Consider the following 19,628-nt stretch of genomic DNA (forward strand, 5'->3'; position numbering starts at 1 on the left):
TTATAATACAATAATTTATTTATAATGCGCTAAAACTATGTAAACATATTCTACTTAGACCCGCGCGCGTCTAAAAAATAATCTGATCCAGTGAATGCCGTGACACGTGTATATAATTCAGATGATTGCCCCTACTTATGAGCCCCTTGTAACGAAAAGACAACACGCTTTCAATCTCTCACTAACAAGACGCCTCGTACGGGACTGGGTTTGTTTTTGTTACAGCTGGTCTTGTTTTTTGGTGTTCGATGATTTATCAGGATCATTTTATTTGAGCGATCACCCCTCCCCCCCCCCCTCCCCATGAAAAAAAAGTGATCGAATTCTCATTCCGCAAACTGCTGGTGTTGGCAAATAACTATTCGTTAAAAGTTCTCTTCTTTGCTATTGAGTTTTGTGTTGGGTTGGCTGTCTTGAATTGTCGAAGTGGAAGACTGAGGAGAGGTTCTGATTGGTTGTTGGGGATTCCTCCCGAAGTTTCGTGCGAGTACGCGCGAATTTACAAACTGAACAAAATGTCGGAGAAGACGGAGTATATCCTAAACAGCCGATACAGCTGCAAAAAGAACATAAACTATTTTTTCTTTTCTTATCCTGGGTTTCCCTCTGGTGCTTTCGCAGAAGTAAGTATGAACTGAGAAAATTATCGATAGATTGCACACAGATTACTTCTATCGAACACATCCCGTCACACATCCCCTCTTCCAGGGGGCGACATTAAAGGGTTATTTTCGTGATCCGTGGACTGCTTTTTTCATCTTCCAACCTAGGGTTTTTTCTTTCAAAATTTGTATTTATATTTAAATATTGTAACGGTAAAGAGGACGGACTAAATCCCGAACAGAATGCCAATGTCGGGCTAGACAGATAACACCGGTAGCCCATCTTTAAGCTTTTTGTACTCGCTTTTGACTCGCGAGATGTCTTTTCATGGCAAAAAAAAAACTCCATAAAGGAATTGAAATCAAAACAAATACCATATGTAATATTTAGATGCGTAATTTGATTTAATTTCTAAGCTCGAGGGATGATCATTGTTTTCGAATTTTGATGTTCACTACCTCCTAGAGCTAGGGTTATTATCTTAGAGCTTGGGTTATTATCTTAGAGCTTGGGTTATTGTCTTAGAGCTTGGGTTATTGTCTTAGAGCTCGGTTGTGATGACTTCCTTGTCCGGTATGTAGCCTGGGGTAGCGTTTCTGTTGGTTTTCAGCAGAGAGCAAGAGAAAAGTATGGCCATGTAAAGAATGAGGAGAGGGGGAAGGAAACTCTTGGGTTTCAACATAGTTTTCAAGGGGAAAAAAGGGTTTCAACAAAGGGGTGCCAGATACATTGACCTGCCGTGAATTTACAAAAAAAATTTTTACTCGACCAACAGCTCTGCTTTTTCAATATTTACAGAAGACTGTACTCTAAAGGGGCAGATTTAGGGGTGAGCCAACCACCCCTCCCCAATTTTCAGATATTTGGCTTAAAAATTACAAGAAATTTAAATTTACAATATTTACAGTCTTCTCTAAATATTGAAAAAGCAGAGCTGTATGTCGAGTAAAAAGATTTTTTTTTGTAAACACAAGGCAATAACAATAAATTGATTGGTGTTTGTTTTCTATAACAGAAACACCCAAAACATGATTAATTAAAAAAATAAAATTAAAAAATAGCACATGCTCATTTGAATTGACGCTATTCGAGTGTGTATGTGTGAAATGCACAAATCAAATGCCTTGAATTCTGCAATCAGAAAATGATTGCAGTGCCTGAAAAAAAACAATGATTGTTGGCGAGCATTTGTTTTGCCTCTTTCCTCATTTTTCATACCTATTCTTCATCCATCATACTCTTCGCTTGCTCTCTATTTCTTCTAAAGCCATACGGAAATGCTTGCTATACATTATAACCCTGAACACATGCATTGCTAGGGGGTGTACAGGGTGTGTAAACTTCCAAAAAAGGTAATTTCTTATTATAGGATCCTCAAATTTTAGATTTTTTCTATATACCCATGAGTGTGCATCTCCACCCCCTCCCCCCTCTTAGCAATCCCCCCTCCCCCCTCTAACCAACCCCCCTCCCCCCCCTTAGCAATCCAGGCCATGTGCTTGCTTGCTACCAGGCACTTGTCACCCAAAGGCACACCTTTTTCTATGATTGACTTGTCATTCTAACCTGGACAATTAATTGGTAGTAATCTGTTCAGAATTTTAACTTGAAACCTCAGTATCTTGACCAAGTTTGTATGCGTACTGTAAATGATCTAATAAACATCCTCTATCTAAAGAACACACAAATGCCCCGGGCATTTATTAGATCATTTACGGTATCCAAATAACTTACTGTATATTACATATATAAAATATCTTACCTTGAAGGCTCTAATAAGCCCTCTGTAACATGACCATGTTTGTATGCATATCCAAATAACTTACTGTAGAAGCTCTAATAAGCCCTCTGTAACATGACCAAGTTTGTATGCATATCCAAATAACTAACTGTAGAAGCTCTCATAAGCCCTCAGTAACATGACCATGTTTGTATGCATATCCAAATAACTAACTGTAGAAGCTCTCATAAGCCCTCTGTAACATGACCAAGTTTGTATGCATATCCAAATAACTTACTGAAGAAGCTCTCATAAGCCCTCTGTAACATGACCAAGTTTGTATGCATATCCAAATAACTTACTGTAGAAGCTCTCATAAGCCCTCAGTAACATGACCATGTTTGTATGAATATCCAAATAACTTACTGTAGAAGCTCTCATAAGCCCTCTGTAACATGACCATGTTTGTATGCATATCCAAATAACTTACTGTGAATGCTCTTATAAGCCCTCTGTAACATGACCAAGTTTGTATGCATATCCAAATAACTTACTGTGAATGCTCTTATAAGCCCTCTGTAACATGACCAAGTTTGTATGCATATCCAAATAACTTACTGTAGAAGCTCTCATAAGCCCTCTGTAACATGACCAAGTTTGTATGCATATCCAAATAACTTACTGTAGAAGCTCTCGTAAGCCCTCTGTAACATGACCAAGTTTGTATGCATATCCAAATAACTTACTGTAGAAGCTCTCGTAAGCCCTCTGTAACATGACCATGTTTGTATGCATATCCAAATAACTTACTGTAGAAGCTCTCATAAGCCCTCAGTAACATGACCATGTTTGTATGCATATCCAAATAACTAACTGTAGAAGCTCTCATAAGCCCTCTGTAACATGACCAAGTTTGTATGCATATCCAAATAACTTACTGAAGAAGCTCTCATAAGCCCTCAGTAACATGACCATGTTTGTATGCATATCCAAATAACTTACTGTGAACGCTCTAATAAGCCCTCTGTAACATGACCAAGTTTGTATGCATATCCAAATAACTAACTGTAGAAGCTCTCATAAGCCCTCTATAACATGACCATGTTTGTATGCATATCCAAATAACTTACTGTAGAAGCTCTCATAAGCCCTCTGTAACATGACCATGTTTGTATGCATATCCAAATAACTAACTGTGTAGAAGCTCTCATAAGCCCTCTGTAACATGACCATGTTTATATGCATATCCAAATAACTTACTGTATATTACATATATAAAATAACTTACTGTGAAGGCTCTCATAAGCCCTCAGTAACATGACCATGTTTGTTTGCATATCCAGATAATTTACTGTAGAAGCTCTCATAAGCCCTCTGTAACATGACCATGTTTGTATGCATATCCAAATAACTTACTGTGAACGCTCTAATAAGCCCTCAGTAACATGACCAAGTTTGTATGCATATCCAAATAACTTACTTTGAATGCTCTAATAAGCCCTCTGTAACATGACCATGTTTGTATGAATATCCAAATAACTTACTGTGAATGCTCTAATAAGCCCTCTGTAACATGACCAAGTTTGTATGCATATCCAAATAACTTACTGTAGAAGCTCTCATAAGCCCTCTGTAACATGACCATGTTTGTATGCATATCCAAATAACTAACTGTAGAAGCTCTCATAAGCCCTCTGTAACATGACCAAGTTTGTATGCATATCCAAATAACTTACTGTAGAAGCTCTCATAAGCCCTCTGTAACATGACCAAGTTTGTATGCATATCCAAATAACTTACTGTAGAAGCTCTCATAAGCCCTCTGTAACATGACCATGTTTGTATGCATATCCAAATAACTAACTGTAGAAGCTCTCATAAGCCCTCTGTAACATGACCAAGTTTGTATGCATATCCAAATAACTTACTGTAGAAGCTCTCATAAGCCCTCTGTAACATGACCAAGTTTGTATGCATATCCAAATAACTTACTGAAGAAGCTCTCATAAGCCCTCTGTAACATGACCAAGTTTGTATGCATATCCAAATAACTTACTGTAGAAGCTCTCATAAGCCCTCAGTAACATGACCATGTTTGTATGCATATCCAAATAACTTACTGTAGAAGCTCTCATAAGCCCTCTGTAACATGACCAAGTTTGTATGCATATCCAAATAACTTACTGTAGAAGCTCTCATAAGCCCTCAGTAACATGACCATGTTTGTATGCATATCCAAATAACTTACTGTGAACGCTCTAATAAGCCCTCTGTAACATGACCAAGTTTGTATGCATATCCAAATAACTAACTGTAGAAGCTCTTATAAGCCCTCTGTAACATGACCATGTTTGTATGCATATCCAAATAACTTACTGTAGAAGCTCTCATAAGCCCTCTGTAACATGACCATGTTTGTATGCATATCCAAATAACTAACTGTGTAGAAGCTCTCATAAGCCCTCTGTAACATGACCATGTTTGTATGCATATCCAAATAACTTACTGTATATTACATATATAAAATAACTTACTGTGAAGGCTCTCATAAGCCCTTAGTAACATGACCATGTTTGTTTGCATATCCAGATAATTTACTGTAGAAGCTCTCATAAGCCCTCTGTAACATGACCATGTTTGTATGCATATCCAAATAACTTACTGTGAACGCTCTAATAAGCCCTCATTAACATGACCATGTTTGTATGCATATCCAAATAACTTACTGTATAAGCTCTCATAAGCCCTCTGTAACATGACCATGTTTGTATGCATATCCAAATAACTTACTGTAGACACTCTAATAAGCCCTCAGTAACATGACCAAGTTTGTATGCATATCCAAATAACTTACTGTAGAAGCTTTCATAAGCCCTCTGTAACATGACCATGTTTGTATGCATATCCAAATAACTAACTGTAGAAGCTCTCATAAGCCCTCTGTAACATGACCATGTTTGTATGCATATCCAAATAACTTACTGTAGAAGCTTTCATAAGCCCTCTGTAACATGACCAAGTTTGTATGCATATCCAAATAACTTACTATGAATGCTCTAATAAGCCCTCTGTAACATGACCATGTTTGTAATGCATGCAGGCTTGACCCTGCAGTCTTCTTTTTTCTCTTTTGTCCTTGAAAGGCAGGCCCGTAGCCAGATACATGTTGCTACCTGGTGGCAAGTATCTTTAGTTTTGCTGCCCTGCATTAATAAATGGAACCCCTCTTCCTCATACATTTTCTTGAAATTTATTTTTAGCTTTATTTCAAAGGATGCGAAAAGCGTCTTCCTTTTTTCGTTGTACATTGGGCAATATAGTATGAAATGCTTTTCCTCCGTTTTTGTCTTGCTGTTGCAGCATGCTCTTTCTTCCGACATTTTGGAAGGCCTTTTGTGGTGACCTGCTTCGATTGTCTGCTCTAATTAAGGAAAATTAAGTACCACTCCCCCCCCCTGCCCTGGCTATGGGCCTGTAAGAGTTCCAATTTTTAACATCCAGGCTCTTTTTGCCCCTATAGAAGTCTCGGATGCTATAAACATTTGATGTCCTTGTTATTTAAAACATGTGCTTTTTGAAATTTTTGTGATGTGTCTGTTGTTTCTATGTTCTTTTGCATGGTACTCTGCCATGGTCAGGGCATTATATCATTCAATATATTAATACTTATGTTGATTGATTCTAATAATTGTCCTTGAAAAATATGTAAATATCACTAATCTATGATTTTTTTTGCCTTATAGACGGTCCGAAAGCATGCAAATGCTCTCATTAATACCAATGGGGGCATACTTGTTTTTGGGGTTAATCCCAATTCAGGTGAGATATACCATTCTTTTTTTTCTACTGTCAGCATGGACATTTTTCATCCTTTTTTCTCATTTTTTCTTGTTGCTTTGCTCAATTAAAACAAATAACACAAATTGAACAAAGTAAAATCATTTTAGTTAAAGTACTTTTTTTATTATTAGCTACAAAAATGGTTGAAAAGCTAATCCACCTTTTTTGGCAGAATTCATAAGTGGAATAAAAAGAATAACACGGGCAGAAGAAGACCTGTATCGCCTTTCACTTGACAGGGAAATAAGGAATTTCAAGCCGAGTGTATCACCAAGTCTATACAGGTATTTATCTCGGGTAGGGTAAAGTTGGAGCGCCACCTTGAGAGGTGTTTTAAGGTGTATAGGGTAGAGCTGGATCGCCACCTTGAGAGGGGTTTTAAGGTGTATAGGGTAGAGCTAATGCGTCACCAGGGGAGTTGTTTTAAGGTGTATAGGGTAGAGCTGGAGCGTAACCTTGAGAGGGGTTTTAAGGTGTATAGGGTAGAGCTGGAGTGCCACCTTGGGAGGTGTTTTAAGGTGTATAGGGTAGAGCTGGAGCGTAACCTTGGGAGGTGTTATGAGGTGTATAGGGTAGAGCTGGAGCGTCACCAGGGGTGGTGTTTTGAGGTGTATAGGGTAGAGCTGGATCGCCACCTTGAGAGGGGTTTTAAGGTGTATAGGGTAGAGCTGGAGCGTAACCTTGGGAGGTGTTTTAAGGTGTATAGGGTAGAGCTGGAGTGTCACCTTGAGAGGGGTTTTAAGGTGTATAGGGTAGAGCTGGAACGTCACCTTGGGAGGTGTTTTGAGGTGTATAGGGTAGAGCTGGAGTGTCACCTTGAGAGGGGTTTTAAGGTGTATAGGGTAGAGCTGGAGCCCCACCTTGGGAGGTGTTTTGAGGTGTATAGGGTAGAGCTGGAGTGTCACCTTGAGAGGGGTTTTAAGGTGTATAGGGTAGAGCTGGAGCGTAACCTTGGGAGGGGTTTTAAGGTGTATAGGGTAGAGCTGGAGTGTCACCTTGGGTGGTGTTTTAAGGTGTATAGGGTAGAGCTGGAGCGTAACCTTGGGAGGTGTTTTAAGGTGTATAGGGTAGAGCTGGAGCGTAACCTTGGGAGGGGTTTTAAGGTGTATAGGGTAGAGCTGGAGTGTCACCTTGGGTGGTGTTTTAAGGTGTATAGGGTAGAGCTGGAGCGTAACCATGGGAGGTGTTTTAAGGTGTATAGGGTAGAGCTGGAGCGTAACCTTGGGAGGGGTTTTAAGGTGTATAGGGTAGAGCTGGAGCGCCACCTTGGGAGGTGTTTTAAGGTGTATAGGGTAGAGCTGGAGCGTAACCGTAAAATAAGACCTGGAAGGATAAAACGGAAGCAAGAATCGCCTTTATTTTAGGCTTTAGAGGACAGAGGTTGAGCTTGTTCCGCCAAGGTGTATGACTATAAACTTGCAGTTGCTCTTTGTTCCTAACCTTCACAATCATATCTGGTGTTCCTTTTGGGGCTCCTGTGGTTTGCCTTAAGGGAAGAGGGACTGGGAATACCTTCAGGTGACGTCACAGCATTAACCACAGCAAACCCCAAACACCACACGAACCCCGAGTAAAACGCCAGGTACAAGACAATAATCTGTTCGATGGAAGATATTATGGATAAGTTTAAGCCTTATCTGTGTCATCTGTCAAAACACCAATGTAGCTAGAACATAAGTGGTGGTTTTATTCAAGCTTTTCTAGTGCTCTTAAAAAAGACAAAAAAATGAGTTAATCATCGTTTATTCACTAAATCTACAAACTTGTGGAATTTTTTGCCTAGATTCGGTATTATCCATCAGCCGAATGTCTATTAGGTGTTCAGGATGCTTGTTCGGGTCGAGATGGAATTCGAGATGTCCATTCGGGTGTTTGGGATGTCCACTCGGGTGTTCGGGTTTTCCATTTGATGATCGAGATGTCCATTCGCGTGCTCGGGTTTTACATTTGGTGATCGAGATGTCCATTCGAGTGTTCGGGTTTTCCATTTGGTCTTCGGGATGTCCATTCGGGTGTTCGGGTTTTCCATTTGATGATCGAGATGTCCATTCGCGTGCTCGGGTTTTACATTTGGTGCTCGGGATGTCCATCCGGGTGTTCGGGTTTTCCAATTGGTGAGCGGAATGTCCTTTCGGGTGTTCGGGTTTTCCATTTGGTGATCGGGATGTCCATTCGAGTGTTCGGGTTTTCCATTTGGTCTTCGGGATGTCCATTCGGGTGTTCGGGTTTTACATTTGGTCTTCGGGGTGTCCATTCGGGTTATCCAATTCCAATTCCAATTCTATTCCAATTCTATTATCCAATTCTTCGTCCATTAAACCCTTTTTCTTTAATTCCTCATTTAACTGTACTGAGAGGGCGTGGATTTCAGCCTTCACACTACTTTTGAAATCCATTGCATCCTTGTGCATTTTCTCTACCTTCGCCACGATCTCCTCCTTCGTGAGGGTGTTCTTGCTTTCCTTGAAATCTACCCAAGCCTTTTTTTGCTCTTCCTTGAATTTCTGGACTTTCTCCCTAAGGTTAGCCGTCACGACAGTATTTCTGCAAAAAGAGGGACCCCAAACTTAATTCAATTTGATCTGTTTTAGTCCTGTACTTTTTTCATACTGCTAGTTTTAATTTTTGCCTTGATCGAGCTCACCTTGGCTTTTGAATTGAATCCTGATAAAGGTTTCTAATTACCATGAAAGTACTTCAGCCAGGATTTGTCTTTGTCTTTTTTTTTGTATAAATGTAATCCCGCGACTTGGCAAGATCCCAAAATTTAACTGTTAAACTCTGTGCTTCATTTTAACAAGACCGGTGCAGTATTCTATTACTACAATTGGCCAGTTTAATATCATGCCTAAATATTGTACTGGACTCTTGTAATAAAACATTAGCGGCCGTTTTAAAATGAAAGCACAATTTTTTTTGCAAGAAAGCGCACATTTACGTATTGTAAACAGCTCATGCTTGGCCCCCGTCTTTGCGCCCCCCTGACTGATGTGTGCATTTCCAACACGCTCTCGATTTGCATACCGCTGTTTGGCGTGAAATTGACAACCCCCGCCAGGACGAAAACACAACCCGAGATAGTCCCTCACTTTAAAAAAATCCCCTGCCCCAACAAAGCGCTATGTAGTCGAGTCGATCAAAGAAGTTGTCTAAAGGACCGAATTTTATCGTTGACAAGTATCTCTAAAATTCCACGGTTGATTGTTGAAATATTGTGAAAAATATGTTTTTATCAGTTTTTTTTAAGGTCAATTCCAAAAATACATCTAAATTTTTTTTCAACCCAAAGTTTTTTTTACCTTCACAGAGGCTGTATCATACCATTGAACTGATTTTGGCAAAATCGTCAAAAAGCTAACGCTCAATTTTGCGTCAGTCTCGAATAAGTGCAAAAAATGTTCTTTACTTTTTAAGTGCTACTACATTATTGCGTGTTAATACAAATACAATTTTTAAATGTGTGAATTCTCCATACATTGAATTGTCTTTAGGAAAAAAATATAGAGCAATCGAATAAACATTGACGCTTCTGTGCGAAGTTTAAAATTGATGACGCCACAGGCAGCCCAAGCTCATTATATGCAAAATTGTTGTGTCGTTTATTACTCTACCGAGTTTAAAACTATTCGACTGGGATTTCACCGGGTTGCTGAGTTTTCTCCCCCAAATATATATATAGGGTTAGGGTAAGGGTGAGGTAAGGATGAGGGTATGGGTGAGGGTGAGAAAACACTTCCTGAGAATTTTCAAAACCAGTTGCTGAGAAAACTCAGCAACCCGGTGAAATCCCAGTCGAATGGCTTCAAATGACGTTTCAGATGACGTTTGTGATCTGTTGATTAACGCGCGAGCGACCTTGAGAGAGATGTTTGCCAGTACGATTTTGGAGTATTTTATAATATTGGAAATATTGGAGTATTTGAATTATTTGATTTCCTTTCTAGGTTTTCAATTCGCTTTTTAAGCAACTCGCTTTGCTTGCTGGAAATCCGCATCAGTGCTGGACCAGTTGGTGAGATGTACATGACAGGCGATGAAAAGGTGTGTAGTACTACCGGACAAGTATATGCCATCTCATTACTATCACCCAACACTATCATAACCGCAACATTACCACCCAACACTATCACCACCGCAACATTATCACCCAACACCTTACTACAACAACATTATCACCCTACACCACCACCACCACCGTATCACCAAACACCATCACCACAGCAACACTATCACCCAACACCATCACCATAACAACACTATCACCCAACACCATAACCCAACACCATCGCCATAACAACACTGTCACCCAACACAATCACCATAACAACACTGTCACCCAACACCATAACAACACTATCACCCAACACAATCACCATAACAACACTATCACCCAACACCATCACCACTACAACATTATCACCTAACACTATCACCATAACAACACTATAACGCAACACAATCACCACAACATTATCACCCAACACCATCTTCACAGCACCATCATCCAACACCATCACCATAACAACACAATCACCCAACACCATTACCACCACAACATTATCACCCAACACAAATCATCATTATCACCATAGCTATTATGATAATTGCACAATTTGAATCACCATTGCCATTATCATCACCATCATCATCTTCTTCATCATCATCATCATTAGGAAGCATGGGTGGCCTAGTGTGTTAGCGCATGGCATCTCACTACTGTGGCCCAGGTTCGAATCCTGGCTCAAACTGGGGATTTTTTCCGGGTTTCCTGCTTTGATTCGAATTTGTGTCACAAGTGAGTTGAAGTTATTCTCCAATGTTTTCAGTCTTCTTGGATAAGGACAATAAACCAGAGGTCCCGTTTCTTCAAGCTGCACTACACTAAACCTGAACCGAAGGGACGTAAAAGAACCACTGGGGACGCAATAAACCCTCTGGCAGTTACCACCCCCAGTGAGAGTGCTTACTAACCGGGGGCCATATGTTAGAAAACTGTATATTCGGTTTAATATGCTACCCTCCATAAACAAAGATTACAAAGACAATGACATCTTCAAAATCATCATCATCATAATCACCATCTTTATAATCATCATCATCATCATCTTCATAATCATCATCATCATCAACATCATAATCATAACCGTCACAACAATACGAGTATAACACAACCAGTATGATGAAAACGCATCTTATATACTTGTTTGCATTCTCAGGTGTATATTGTAAAACATCATCATCTTCACGGGCCACTCTACCCGTTCGAAATTAAAGAGCTTGTTCTTGCCAAATACAAGGCGGTAAGTATCAGTAATGCATGGTTCTTGTATGAAATGTACATACCACAAAATACGCCTAAATAGGTTCTTATAAAATAGGTTACTTGAAATGGCCTTTTCTTTTTCAGGAGATAAAGCATAGCCAAGGTGTGATCACGCCAGCCTTGTATTGATGAAGAGTTAGCGGTAATTTTGGAAAACCAAAAAGGGGGAATGAAACCAACTTTTTATACAGGAGGACTTGTTAAAAAAAAGGAAAATTGTTTTAAAAAAGATATCCTAAAAATTGTCAACGAGGGCAACATCAAATCATGGACCTTTATTTCCTATCAAGAGCTTGTACTCTAGATGCATTTACCTTAGAAACGTTAATAATTGAAAACTATTGTTATAAAAGACCTGAAAAGAGGGCATAACGAAGCCATTGGACGGATAAAAATGATTAAAATAACTGTTATTACATGAATTACTTGGTTAATACGTTTTCTTTAGCCAGTTAGGGGCAGTGTCATGGTACTACGCATGTCTGGTTTTCAAATTGTCTACAAACAGTTGAACTTAAAGCTGCCTTGTTAAAATAATATGCAATGTTTTATTGAAAACTATGTTTATTGACAGTTTGTGGTCATTTCCATGTCTCCCACATGTACCAAAGGCTCATAAGTCAATATTAGAATTTGATTGAAATTCATTGTGTCCGGGCAGGAGAGCTATTGCAAAGCTCTTACAATGACACTGCCCCTTTAAAGGGCTCCTAGAAGCTATTCTGGATATGGAAAAACACCATCCATGCGCGCGTTTTTTTCTACCTTCAATAGTACGCACGCACGTACGTGTCAACAGGTCGTCCTTGCGTAAGATCCCAACTGAATAACTTTTACGGCAGGGTAGTGAATAACTTGGCTCATCGTTGCAAATTAAGAGAATTATTCAAACTCCCCATGATCCATCGCGTAAGCAGCTGTTTCACATGCCAATAAAAAAAAGCATTTGTCAAATCAATCTATATTTTGCGCTTAGAACAGCATCTGGAAAGGGTTTAGTGGTCCATTGAACGTTGAAAATTACAAAATATATAAAAAAAAATGTTCACTTTTATGTGCACAATTTACATTACCAAATGAAATATACCGACATTCATGTCAATTTCTCACTGAGTTTTTAGGCGATGTACTTTTCATCTGCTGTTCCGGTGATATTACACGGGATAACATGCAACAAAAAACTTTTCGCGATAAATTCTATCGTATTCATTCTGACATGTTGCCAAACAACTGTTACACGGAATAACTTTCCAGATATTCGTCATTCTGTGTTAAATGTTTGTGAAGCGGGTTCAAAACCTCGCAATATTTTGCCGAGTGAAATAATGCGCGGAAAGTTGTGTTGAGCGATATGTTACACGGTCAAAACTTTCTACGATACATTCTATTGCGAAAAAGTCTTTGTTGCATGTTATTCCGTGTAACACCACCTTTAAGCCCGGCGCACACGTTGAGGAAATTCACGCGAGGCCAGAAATTTTCACGCGTGCAATTTGCTCACTGCCTCGCGAGGCCAAAAACTCAGTGTGCGGACGTCGATCGAACGAAATTACGTTTCGCGAGCAACAGAGTCAAAATTATTTTCTGCTTGAACTGTGAGTTTCTGGGCCCGCGAGGCAGTGAGCAAAGTTCACGCGTGAATTTTCTCACCGTGTGGACCGGGCTTTAAGGCTGGTTTACATATGCTCACACTCGATCGCTGAGTGAGTCCCCGTATAGTCGTATACGATCGCAGGGTCTCCGTATAGTCGTACAGGATCGCAGAGTCTCCGTATAGTCGCACACGACTGCAGAGTGAGTCTCCGTATAGTCGCACACGACTGCAGAGTGAGTCTCCGTATAGTCGTACACGATCGCAGAGTGAGTCTCCGTATAGTCGCACAGGATCGCAGAGTAAGTCTCCGTATAGTCGTACACGATCACAGAGTGAGTCTCCGTATAGTCGTAAACGATCGCAGTGTGAGTCTCCGTATAGTCGCACACGATCGAAGAGTGAGTCTCCTTATAGTCGCACACGACTGCAGAGTGTCTCCGTGTAGTCGTACACGATCGCAGAGTCTCCGTATAGTCGCACACGACTGCAGAGTGAGTCTCCGTACAGTCGCACACGACTGCAGAGTGAGTCTCCGTATAGTCGCACACGATCGCAGAGTGAGTCTCTGTATAGTCGCACACGATCGCAGAGTGTCTCCGTATAGTCGTACACGATCGCAGAGTCTCCGTATAGTCGCACACGACTGCAGAGTGAGTCTCCGTATAGTCGCACACGATTATCTGCAATCGCATGTGATCGAGCGAGATCATAATGGAAGCAAGCCTTAATACGCACAGGATAAAAACATCCAGATCATTAATTTCAAGGGCACACGGCATCAAGGTGCGACATAACTTTTCCCCCCCTAAACACGAGCAGCGACCTTCGAGTGGATAGCTCCTCCGTATAACAAAAAACGGATTTCAACTTTGATAACGTTTACACCTACTTTTCAATTGACGTTAAATAGGTGTTGAATCATGTATAATGATTTTATGGTTGGCAAGCCATATGTTTGCTAAATTGTCTACTTTTCTTAGACTTTTAGCCATAGAATAATAAATATTTGTTAGTTTAATTCACAGCGTTCTCTTTAGATAGAAACCATGGCAAAAATTCGCCAGGGTCGGGTTCCTGGAAAGCCGTTTAACGCTAACCCAGGGATGAATGTCCTCTTTATCCAATCAAATCAAATATCGAGATAACAGTATTTTTCCGTGTGTTAGCGCTAATCTGTTTTCTAGCAACCTGCCGTAGAAGAATAATACAGTGCGAGCTACGAAACGCGATAAAAAAAGTTCACTCCAATATCAATTACAGTAATCATAGTCGATTGAACCCTTCGCAATCGAGTAAGACCAGACGGCTGCTTCGAGGTTTTGAGTGAACTGGGTATCTTGCCAGTTATACAGTAGGCTATTGCCCGCAGGAGTTTTCAAGAGAGTTGAGATCTTGCCAGTTATATAGTAGGTTATTGCCCGCAGGAGTTTTCAAGAGAGTTGAGTATCTTGCCTGCTTCTCTCATGCCACTAAGATATGCCCCAGTTACCGTCTGTGGGAATTGGCGATTCGTTGCCTGATAAAAATGAAAAACAGGGATGATTTCACTCGTTTCCATTTAATTTTCTCACAAGAAATCATTCACGAGATGAATCACTCATAGAGACTTTGTATTTATTAACCACACCTCTCCCGAAAATATTTTACCTCGCAGGGCGGGGATCAGCAAAAATACATACCACTTTTTTTCCTTAAAAAGAGTCTTAACCCTATGGTTGCCAAAGTATACTGTTGTCGCGAGGACACGTGGCTCAAATGAGCACTGAGCACCCGACCTCCCTCCCCCCCATCCTCACACTTTACTTCTTGCTTTCTCATTCTTACCTCCCCCGCAAAGTAGACCTTGCCATCGATGTCTTGTGCTAAGTCGTCATACTCTTGCCCTGAGCAGCCTACAGGCACGTAAGAGTACGCCATGCTAGCGTAAGGGTCAGCACCCCACCTGCTCACGATGTACTTGGTTGGCAGCGGCACATTCTGGCAATCAAAGTAAGTATCAGAACAAAACACATTAACGTCCTTATCAATAAACGGCTGTCCTCAAGGGCCTTCAGGCCACCCTATACCCGCCTAGCTCTGCCTTAAATAAAGCTTACACACTTAGAAGAGAATGTTATACGCCAACCCAACGCAAATCATACACCCCAAAAGACCCCACCCTCTACCCACTTCCTCTGTCTTGGGTGAGCCCTAGACCTTAGATGAATTTGTTATAGGCCTACCTCACTCGGAGACGGCCTATTAAGCTTTTCATCATACACTTAGACAACCCTTTGATAAAAATGTTATACTACTACTCACTCGGATAGAGACCCTTTTTAAAAGCTTCTCACCATATACTCCAAAGTGCTCACCCCTTTTTTCCTTCACCCCTGCACAAAAGCGCTCCCTCCCTCCCTCCCTCCCTCCCTCCCTCCCTCCCTCCCTCCCTCCCTCCCTCCCTCCCTCCCTCCCTCCCTCCCTCCCTCCCTCCCTCCCTCCCTCCCTCCCTCCCTCCCTCCCTCCCTCCCTCCCTCCCTCCCTCCCTCCCTCCCTCCCTCCCTCCCTCCCTCCCTCCCTCCCTCCCTCCCTCCCTCCCTCCCTCCCTCCCTCCCTCCCTCCCTCCCTCCCTCCCTCCCTCCATCCCTCCCTTTGTTCTTGACTCTTCCTTCCTTTCCTTTGCTCTTAACACCGGACGACAGTTTTATATGCCTACCTCACTCGGGAACAATGCCCTTAGCTTATCGACACATTCTTGTATAATATCCTTGTCGGTCAGGCCTTGAGCTCGTCTCGCTCCTTCACCAGACATTACTGTCATAAGTACGTTGCATTTCTTTGGACTACCCTAATGGATAAAGATAAACGGAAGCTATAGACAAAATCACATTTACAGGCCCGTAGCCAGGATCTTGAGCGGGGTAAGGAGGGGGGGGGAGGGGTCATTTACCCATTTAGCGGACCATTTTCTCTTAAGTAGCTCGCCTTGGCTCGCAGTGGTACCTTCATTAGAGCGGACCTTCCAGTCAAGTGAGGTGGTTCTTTCGACCTTCCCTGGCTATGGCCCTGTCATTGCACGTCGCATTTTGGTGTGGCTGTCTTAGTACGATTATAAAAAATGGAAACTATAGACAAAATCACTTTCCAGTAGCGACACCCACGCATTGCTGTTGCCTTTTTTCGGCTGTCCCAGTAAGCTAATGACGGAAGTTCTAGAAAAAAATCACATCGTACCCTTTAAGAAGTACACTCGAAAGTGCCAACCTTGTAGCGACAAATACAGAATGTGACCAACCACAGAGTTACGTGACCACTTACCTCTCCATTCAAGTCATAGAATATCTTGAACTATCTGACCACTTACCTCTCCATTCAAGTCATAGAATATCTCGAAACTATCTGACCACTTACCTCTCCATTCAAGTCATAGAATATCTCGAACTATCTGACCACTTACCTCTCCATTCAAGTCATAGAATATCTCGAACTATCTGACCACTTACCTCTCCATTCAAGTCATAGAATATGAGAAACTATCTGACCACTTACCTCTCCATTCAAGTCATAGAATATCTCGAACTATCTGACCACTTACCTCTCCATTCAAGTCATAGAATATGAGAAACTATCTGTCCACTTACCTCTCCATTCAAGTCATAGAATATCTCGAAACTATCTCTGGCGTTACTGTCCGATGGGATGCGACCGAAGAAGTTCGCAGGTCCAAGATGACCCCTCCAGAAATTACGTGAGAATTTCATAATGACCTGCGAACAAAGAGTTTTTAGCAAGGTGTTACTTACAAAGAGTCAACATTGCCTGTGTACAGGGATCGAATTATTGGGCAAGATGTCAACATGGTCTACATGAATTAGGCAAGGTGTAGAACTAACAACAAGTCAACACAGTCTATATCATCCATTCAACGGTTCGGATATGACTAGAAAAACTGTAGGATAACTCGGTGATCTGCGTAAACAACAACAAAATAACAACAACAACAACAACAGAATAAAACAAAACAAAAACAAAACAAACGCAGATGACTTCATATTTCTAGAATAATTGAACAGATAATTATCCTATTGGGGCCTTTTTAAGATGAATCCCCCCAACAAAAAAAAAAAAACAAAAAAAAAAACAGAAACAACAAAAAACAATTTAAGCATTTGCCGACCATCATTGAAGCAGGTCCCGTACCTTTTCTATAAGCCCCGCTCCCAGCTTTTCAATGGCTCGAGACTTTGTCGTGGATATGGGCGGGTTAAATTTGACATTACCAGCTTTTAGAACAGCCAAAGGCAGCGTGACAATAATCTGTGAAGGAAAATTAGGGAATCTGTTATGTTAGACAGTCACCATGGGCCTTAAAGAGCCATAATCAGACACAATTTTTATTCAATTAAAATAAAAACAAGCACACCTATTTTATTTAAGGTTGCACCCGCGAATCAATGTATTGTAACCCGCAGTGGTTCTTAAGCTTTCTAAGCCTGTGTCTGTTTTTATTTACGCTTATTCTATTTTTGTATTTGATACCCATGAAGCACTGCAGGCTATGACACAGATTCCCCGAGTACAACCTTATTTGACATAAGTGCATACGTGAAGAGAATCTCGAACCAGTTAAGAACAAACTTATACTTCATTTACCAAATTTAATAAACTAAATATTCGCAATAGTTTTCCACACTTTCATACAGCACCATGTACTTAACAAATAAAAGCTGCACAGATTACGTCCCGGCCAGCGTATCGTGAACAAAAAAGTACGCAAAGAGACGCAGTTGAGTTGCACGTCTTTTGTTCACGTCTTCTGTGCATTTATTAGAGGACAAACGCACACAAAAAAAATATTTATGCAACAATAGAAATGTTTTTTTAAAACATTACAATCTACTTTTGTGGAGCGCGCGCATGCTGACTGACCAATAATAACACATGGACCATTGACCAATCAAAGGGTGCGATCAAAGATGGTCGTTGTATAAAGTTGTCCAGGACACCCCTTACGGTCACTGGCATAGTCCAGGCCTGGGACTCTCTTTGCGCTCGACATTCTGGCTCGCGTGAAAGAGGGTCCAGCATTTATTGCATGCGCATGCGCGAAAATACACCGCATATATGCGGTGTGGCCTGGTTGCTTAGTTCAAGATGGCTGCGAAAGGGACGAGCGAGGGTTTATTTCAAAAATAATACGCTGATTTTGGTCGTGGGTAAATACTTGATTGTCAATCTTTTCTGAGAACAGGACAGATGATAATTAGAGTCTGGAAAATATATCAATCAAAGAGCTTTTCCGTTTTCGTTATTTCTTACGCGGGCGCTTTTAGGCAATAGCGTCATTTCAGACGAGCGCGCGCTTTTTTGAATTTGATTTTCAATCACACTTTATCGCGTTTTTATAGGAAACAAATCCCAAGCAGTTCGCTGATATTCCTTCACATGTACAAAACATTCTTTCCAACTTAGCGATGATCGATTTTCGGAGCTCTGCACTCGACAAGGTCTAGCGGGAATCGACCCTCCTTAGGCACGTCCGTTATTGCGCGCGCTCGTATTTCAACTTTTGCCGTGAAGGTCGCTGATTGGTACATGTTCGCGCATGCGCATGCAATAAATACTGGACCCTCTTTCACGCGAGCCAGAAAGTCGAGCGCAAAGAGAGTCCCAGGTCTGGACTATCACTGGCACTGATCGCAATCGAGGCTCCACAGAAACATGCATGTACCATATCGCAGTGCTGAGTGTTCCCATCGGCCGTTTTCAGCAAGACCTTCTCACCAGAATAGTCTATATTCGTCACCTGGGGATAGAAAACCCATCATTTAGTGGCGCCTCAAAGCCGTGTACACATTATAAATTCTTATTCTCATTCTGAATTATATTTTATGAGCCAGCCCATTTAAGAGCCTCTGAATAATATTTGATGTCCATGACTTTGGCCAGCCCATTTAGGAGCGCCTCAAAGCCGTATCCACACTCTTATGTCACATTCTCACCTCTTAATAATATTTTATGTCCATGACTACTTTGGCCAGCCCATTTAGGAGCCGTATCCACACTCTAATATCACATTCTCACCTCTGAATAGTATTTTATGTCCATACTCACTTTGGCCAGTCCATTTATAAGCGCCACAAAGCTGTATCCACGTTACCAAGTCGCATTCTCACCTCTGTGTTATATCTGATATCCATGCCTTTGGCCAGCCCTTTTAGTAGCGCCTCAAAGCCGTGGACGAGAAGGGTGTGCTCCCCGGTGAATTGTGGGTAAGCCTCGTTCTGGTCCCAGTTCAGGGCTGACACGTGACTAAGGGGCGCGGCACATGAGTACTCGAGGTTGCCAAGGTGGAACTGAAGCAGCTTATTCTCTTCCTGATAAAAATAACAATTCTCATAAAAGAGCTACTCGTATAGTTGAGGAGTGATCTTGGCCATATTTGGGAGAGTATAAAAACATAAGAAACTGTATGAACCTGAAATAAAATCATGTCTAGTGGTACAGAAGTTTCGGGTCAAATCTTCTAAGGTCAGTCTCATGCGTTTTTAATACATAAAAAGGTGGTA

The 19,628-nt window shown here is 41.2% G+C and overlaps 2 protein-coding genes across 2 annotated transcripts in view; one reads left to right on the forward strand and one right to left on the reverse strand.

Annotated features, from left to right (window-relative positions):
* The first annotated feature begins 458 nt into the window (after positions 1–458).
* Positions 459–11,908, forward strand: LOC116609559. The gene is made up of 6 exons (XM_032370351.2): positions 459–623; positions 6,067–6,142; positions 6,336–6,447; positions 10,108–10,204; positions 11,380–11,463; positions 11,571–11,908. Exons 1-6 carry the CDS (start codon positions 516–518, stop codon positions 11,613–11,615), a joined length of 522 nt encoding a protein of 173 aa, XP_032226242.1. The 5' UTR covers positions 459–515; the 3' UTR covers positions 11,616–11,908.
* The window catches only part of LOC116609558 (lysine-specific histone demethylase 1B-like), a 29,795-nt gene continuing 21,913 nt past the window's right edge, over positions 11,747–19,628 (reverse strand). The window contains exons 14-20 of the mRNA XM_032370349.2: positions 19,236–19,436; positions 18,791–18,865; positions 17,260–17,376; positions 16,701–16,826; positions 15,776–15,907; positions 14,905–15,057; positions 11,747–14,596 (exon numbers count right to left, since the gene is read on the reverse strand). Coding sequence (XP_032226240.2) covers positions 14,492–14,596; positions 14,905–15,057; positions 15,776–15,907; positions 16,701–16,826; positions 17,260–17,376; positions 18,791–18,865; positions 19,236–19,436 — 909 coding nt within the window. The 3' untranslated portion in view covers positions 11,747–14,491. The remainder of the gene's footprint in view (positions 14,597–14,904; positions 15,058–15,775; positions 15,908–16,700; positions 16,827–17,259; positions 17,377–18,790; positions 18,866–19,235; positions 19,437–19,628) is intronic.

This window comes from Nematostella vectensis, chromosome 11 (assembly GCF_932526225.1).
Source record: "Nematostella vectensis chromosome 11, jaNemVect1.1, whole genome shotgun sequence".
In the NCBI taxonomy this organism is placed as follows: Eukaryota; Metazoa; Cnidaria; class Anthozoa; order Actiniaria; family Edwardsiidae; genus Nematostella; species Nematostella vectensis.

What these genes read in the sequence shown, in the direction of transcription:
- LOC116609559 (XM_032370351.2), top strand. Translation starts at nt 516, where the DNA reads ATGTCGGAGAAGACGGAGTATATCCTAAACAGCCGATACAGCTGCAAA. An exon ending in CCTCTGGTGCTTTCGCAGAA is followed by an intron (nt 624 to 6,066) that starts GTAAGTATGAAC and finishes TTTGCCTTATAG; the next exon opens with ACGGTCCGAAAGCATGCAAA. An exon ending in TGGGGTTAATCCCAATTCAG is followed by an intron (nt 6,143 to 6,335) that starts GTGAGATATACC and finishes CTTTTTTGGCAG; the next exon opens with AATTCATAAGTGGAATAAAA.